The sequence below is a fragment of the Otolemur garnettii genome, unplaced genomic scaffold (assembly GCF_000181295.1).
Source record: "Otolemur garnettii isolate 467f Iridium unplaced genomic scaffold, OtoGar3 scaffold00127, whole genome shotgun sequence".
In the NCBI taxonomy this organism is placed as follows: Eukaryota; Metazoa; Chordata; class Mammalia; order Primates; family Galagidae; genus Otolemur; species Otolemur garnettii.
Genome location: NW_003852522.1, coordinates 2,892,673 through 2,897,433, shown reverse-complemented (window position 1 = coordinate 2,897,433; position 4,761 = coordinate 2,892,673). Strand labels below are relative to the sequence as shown.

At 48.0% G+C, this 4,761-nt stretch overlaps 1 protein-coding gene across 1 annotated transcript in view; it reads right to left on the bottom strand.

The window, feature by feature from the left end:
* The window catches only part of SPC24 (SPC24, NDC80 kinetochore complex component), a 25,969-nt gene extending 23,321 nt beyond the window's left edge, over nucleotides 1-2,648 (bottom strand). The window contains exon 1 of the mRNA XM_012810134.2: nucleotides 2,460-2,648. Within this exon, the coding sequence (XP_012665588.1) occupies nucleotides 2,460-2,619 (160 nt within the window). The 5' untranslated portion in view covers nucleotides 2,620-2,648. The remainder of the gene's footprint in view (nucleotides 1-2,459) is intronic.
* Between the last annotated feature and the right edge of the window lie 2,113 nt (nucleotides 2,649-4,761).

Genomic DNA, 4,761 nt, shown 5'->3' with positions numbered 1-4,761 from the left:
AAAAAAAAAAAAAAAAAGACCAGCCTCAGCAAGAGCAAGACCCCATCTCTACTAAAAATAGAAAAAAGATTAGCTGGGCATTGTGGCAGTGCCTGTAGTCCCAGGTACTTGGAAGGCTGAGACAGATGAATCATCTGACCCCAGGAGTTTGACATTGCTGTGGGCTGTGATGTCAAGGAACTCTAGCCTGGGGCAAAAGAGTGAGACTCTGTATCAAAAAACAAATAAACATCCCCCCCCCCAACCACATATGCATTAGCTCTTCTTTTTAATTTTTATAATTTTTTTTCTTTTCTTTTTTTGAGACAGAGCCTCAAGCTATCCCCTTGGGTAGAGTGCCCATGGCATCACAGCTCACAGCAACCTCCAACTCCTGGGCTCAAGCTAGTCTCCTGCCTCAGCCTCCCAAGTAGCTGGGATCACAGGCGCCCGCCACAATGCCCGGCTATTTTTTGGTTGCATACATCATTGTTGTTTTGGCAGGCCTGGGCTAGATTCGAACCTGCCACCTTAGGTGTATGTGGCTGGCGCCTTAGCCACTTGAGCCACAGATACTTCCTTTAGGTGTCTGTTTAACTTTTCTTCTTACTGTTTTTTCTTTCTTTTTTCTTTTTTTTGGAGACAGAGTCTCACTCTCGCCCACAGCAACCTCAAACTCTTGGGTCAAGAGATCCTCCTGGCTCAGCCTCCTGAGTAGCTAGGACTATAGGTGCCTGACACAATGCCCAGATAGCTTTAGTGGAGACAGGGCCTGGCTCTTACTCCGGCTGGTCTCAAAGTCCTGAGCTTAGGTGATCCACCTGCCTGGGCTTCCTAGAATGTTAGGATTACAAGCATAAGCCACCGCTCAGGGTCATTTTATCTTACTGTTAAATAAGTCTTATATTCAATGGCATCTTGGGTCATATAAAAATTTCAGTATTTATTCAGTTTTTTCTTCAAGTAGAGCAGAGGGCACTCTACCCACATCAGATTATTTAATCTTTATTACAGTTTTCTCTTCCTCTACTCCTTCAGGTTTCTGTTTAAACACCATCTTCAGGTGGCACCTTAGCTCAGTGGGTAGGGCGCCGGCCACACACACCTGGGCTGGCGGGTTTGAACCCAGCCTGGGCCAGCTAAAACAACAATGACAACTGCAACCACAAAATAGCCAGGCATTGTGGCAGGCGCCTACAGTCCCAGCTACTTGGGAGGCTGAGGAAAGAGAATCACTTAAGCCCAAGAGTTTGAGGTTGCTGTGAGCTATGATGCCATAGTTCTTTACCCCGGGGTGACAGTTTGAGACTCAGTCTCAAAAATAATAAATAAATAAATAAATAAACTTCATCTTCACAGATGGCCTTTACTGATCCTGCCCCCAAAACTTCACCATTCCTCACACGACCTAGTTTTTCTTTTTTAGCCTGTCACTTTTTTTTTTTTTTTTTTTGCAGTTTTTGGCTGGGGCTGGGTTTGAATCTGCCACCTCTGGCATATGTGGCCAGCGCCCTACTCCTTTGAGCCATAGGCGCTGCCCAGCCTGTCACCTTTTAACATACACATTTTTCTTTTTTTTGAGACAAGAGTCTCACTATGTCACCCTCCAAAGAGTGCCGTGGAGTCACAGGCTACAGCAACCTCAAACTCTTGGTTTTAACAGATTCTCTTGCCTTAGACTCCCAAGTAGCTGGAAATACAGGCGCCTGCCACATTGCCCCTTTATTTTTGTTGCTGTTGTTGTCACTGTTGCAGTTGTCATTATTGTTTAGCAGGCCCAGGCAGGGCTCAAACCAGCCAGCTTTGGTGTACGGGGCTGGCGCCCTTACTCACGGAGTTACGGAGACCAAGCCTATATATTTTTCTTGTTTATCCTGTCCCCTCCCCTCCTCCACTAGGCTTTACTGACACCCAAGGGAAGGCATTGCCTCTGTCTTGCCACCCAGGACCTGGTACCTGACAGGCGCTCCATGAAACAACTAAAAGACCTCAAGAAAAAAGGATGGCCTGTTTTTACAACCATTGAACTGAGAAGAAAACAGACACAGAGATGTTAAGAAACAGACTTAATTTCACAGCTGGGGGTGATGCCTGTGGCTCAAGGAGTAGGGCACCTGCCCCATATGCCGGAGGTTGTGGGTTCAAACCCAGCCCTGGCCAAAAACTGCAAAAAAAAAAAAATTTTTTTTTTCACAGCTGGGAAGTAGGGGTGCTGGGATTCAAAGTCCTGAGCCCCAATTTAAACCCTGATCCCCCACTCCTGGTCAAGGAGCGCTCAGAAGGGACCTGGACCTGCAAGCTCCTACATTTACCATTAAATCTCTAAGGGGGGATAGATACTGTCATGAAGCGCATTTCACGAGTGGGGAAACTGAGACTCAGAGCGGGCACCCGGAGGGGCAGCACAGAGGAGGGAAACTCAGGAGTTTCGAGGACACCCTAGCTGCCCCCCTCCTAGCCCGCACGCCTACGGCCCTCACCTCGCAGCTGCTGCTCAGCGCCGTCTTGCGTCTCCAGCAGACGCTGCACCACCTGCTCGTAGCGCCCCAGCAGTCGTCGCTGCTGTATCTCGGCACGGTTGGCAGCCAGCAGGCTAAGAAGCCCCTGGCTCACCTCCTCTATGTCGCGGAAGGCCGCCATGACTACCCCAGGTCCAAACCCGCGCAAATTTGACTACTCTTTAGGTCCGCCCCCTTTAGAGAGAATCCCTCTTCCATTGGCTTTTCTCTCTGTCAGTCCCAAGGTATACCCAATAAGCTTATGGAAGGGAGGGGCGTTTCAGAATGTAGCTCTCAGGCCTCTGGCCTAGCAGGGTACGCTCGCGTCCGCTGGTTCGTCAGACATCGCGATGACCAATTAGCGCAGGGATCCGGAGTCGCTCCCGTTCTCTGAGAAGCCTAATGCGCCTGCGCAGGCAGGAAATCTACTCAGCTAGCCTGGAGCGTCTGTTTCCATAGGCATGGTGACTGCTGCGTAAGGAAGGGGTTGTAGGGGCGAAGTGTATACAACTTCTGGAAATGACATTCTGCAGTGTGTGCCTGGGATACACACAATAAACATAAGTAAATTCTGTAACAGCTGCATGACAAAATGGACTCCGCAGCCGTAATCATTGGGTTTGAAACCCAGCTTTGTCACTTACTATCTTTGTGCAAGCTTCACCCCTCTGTGCCTTATAAGTCTTCAGTAAAATGTGGGTCATATGGCTCGGCGCCTATAGCTCAACCGGCTAAGGCGCCAGCCACGTACACCGAAGGTGGCGGGTTCGAATCCCCAGCTCGGACACGCCAAACAACAATGACGGCTGCAACCAAAAAAAATAGCCGGGCGTTGTGGCGGGCGCCTGTGATCCCAGCTACTTGGGAGGCGGAGGCAGGAGACTCGCTTGAGCCCAGGAGTTGGAGGTTGCTGTGAGCTGGAATGCCACGGCACTCTACCCAGGGGAACAGCTTGAGGCTCTGTCTCAAATGTGGGTCATAATACTGCCTGCTTCAGGTTTGGCTTGAAGATTAAATGACGATGGTCCCTGGTATTCAGCAATCTTCGGATAGATGTTAAGTGAAACATAGGTAGATTGTTAACAATAGCAACCGACCACTCAAGTTGGTGACATGGTCCTCCAAGTGCATGTGGAAGAATCAGTTTGGCAAGTCATGATCAGTATTTTCTACAATGTGGAACAGGAAAAAAAATAAGTGCATGTCTACAGAAAGTTAAATAAATAAATACTTATTTTAAGAAACTCTCTTTGGTCCACGCATGATGGCTTACGTCTGTCTATAATCCTAGCTCACTGGGAGGCAGAGGCGGGTGGAGTGCTTGAGCTGAGTTCAGAAGTAAGAGACCAGCCTGAGCACCACCGAGAGCCCCGTCTCTACCCAAAACAGAAAAACTAGCCAGGTGTAGTTGTGTGCACTGGTAGTCCCAGCTACTCTGCCGGCCCCATATACTGAGGGTGGCAGGTTCAAACCTGGCCCCAGCCAAACAACAACAAAAAGTAGCCGGGCGTTGTGACAGGCGCAGGTGGTCCCGGCTACTTGGGAGGCTGAGATAAGAGAATCACCTAAGCCCAAGAGTTGGAGGTTGCTGTGATACCACGACACTCTACCAAGGGTGACAAAGTGAAACTCTGTCTCAAAAAAAAAAAAAAGGATCATTGGGCCCAAAAGTTTGAGGTTACTCTGAGCTGTGATGATGCCATGGCACTCTCTCTACCCAGGGTGATGGAGATTCTGACTCAAAAAAAAAAAAAGGAAAAAAAAAAAGGCTCAGCACCAGCCACATACACCAAAGTTGGCGGGTTCAAACCAGGCTCTGGCCAGCTAACCAACAATGACAACTGCAACAAAAAAAATTAGCTGTGTCATGGAGCCTAATATAGAAATGATGCTATCATAGCTATTTCCTGCACAAATATTGGTGTCTGGGCCTGGAACTGGCTCCTTGGAATCAGTGCTAAACTTGCAATGCTGAAATTATCACCTTTTAGTGCTGAAATTGTCAACTTTTGGTGCCTGAGAGCCTGGCCTCTGGAATCAGCTGTGTGACTTTGGCAGGTGACTCACCTTCTCTGTGCCTAAAGGCAGTGAATTATGAACTAAAGAGGAGACACGACCTCTCAGATTCAGTTTCTGGCTTCTCAGCTTATTTGTGACCATGCCAGGTTTTGTTATTTTTTTTTTTTTATTAAATCATAGCTGTGTACATAATGCAATCATGGAGTACGATGTGCTGGTTTTATATAGAATTTGAAATATTTTCATCAAACTTTTTTTTTTTTTT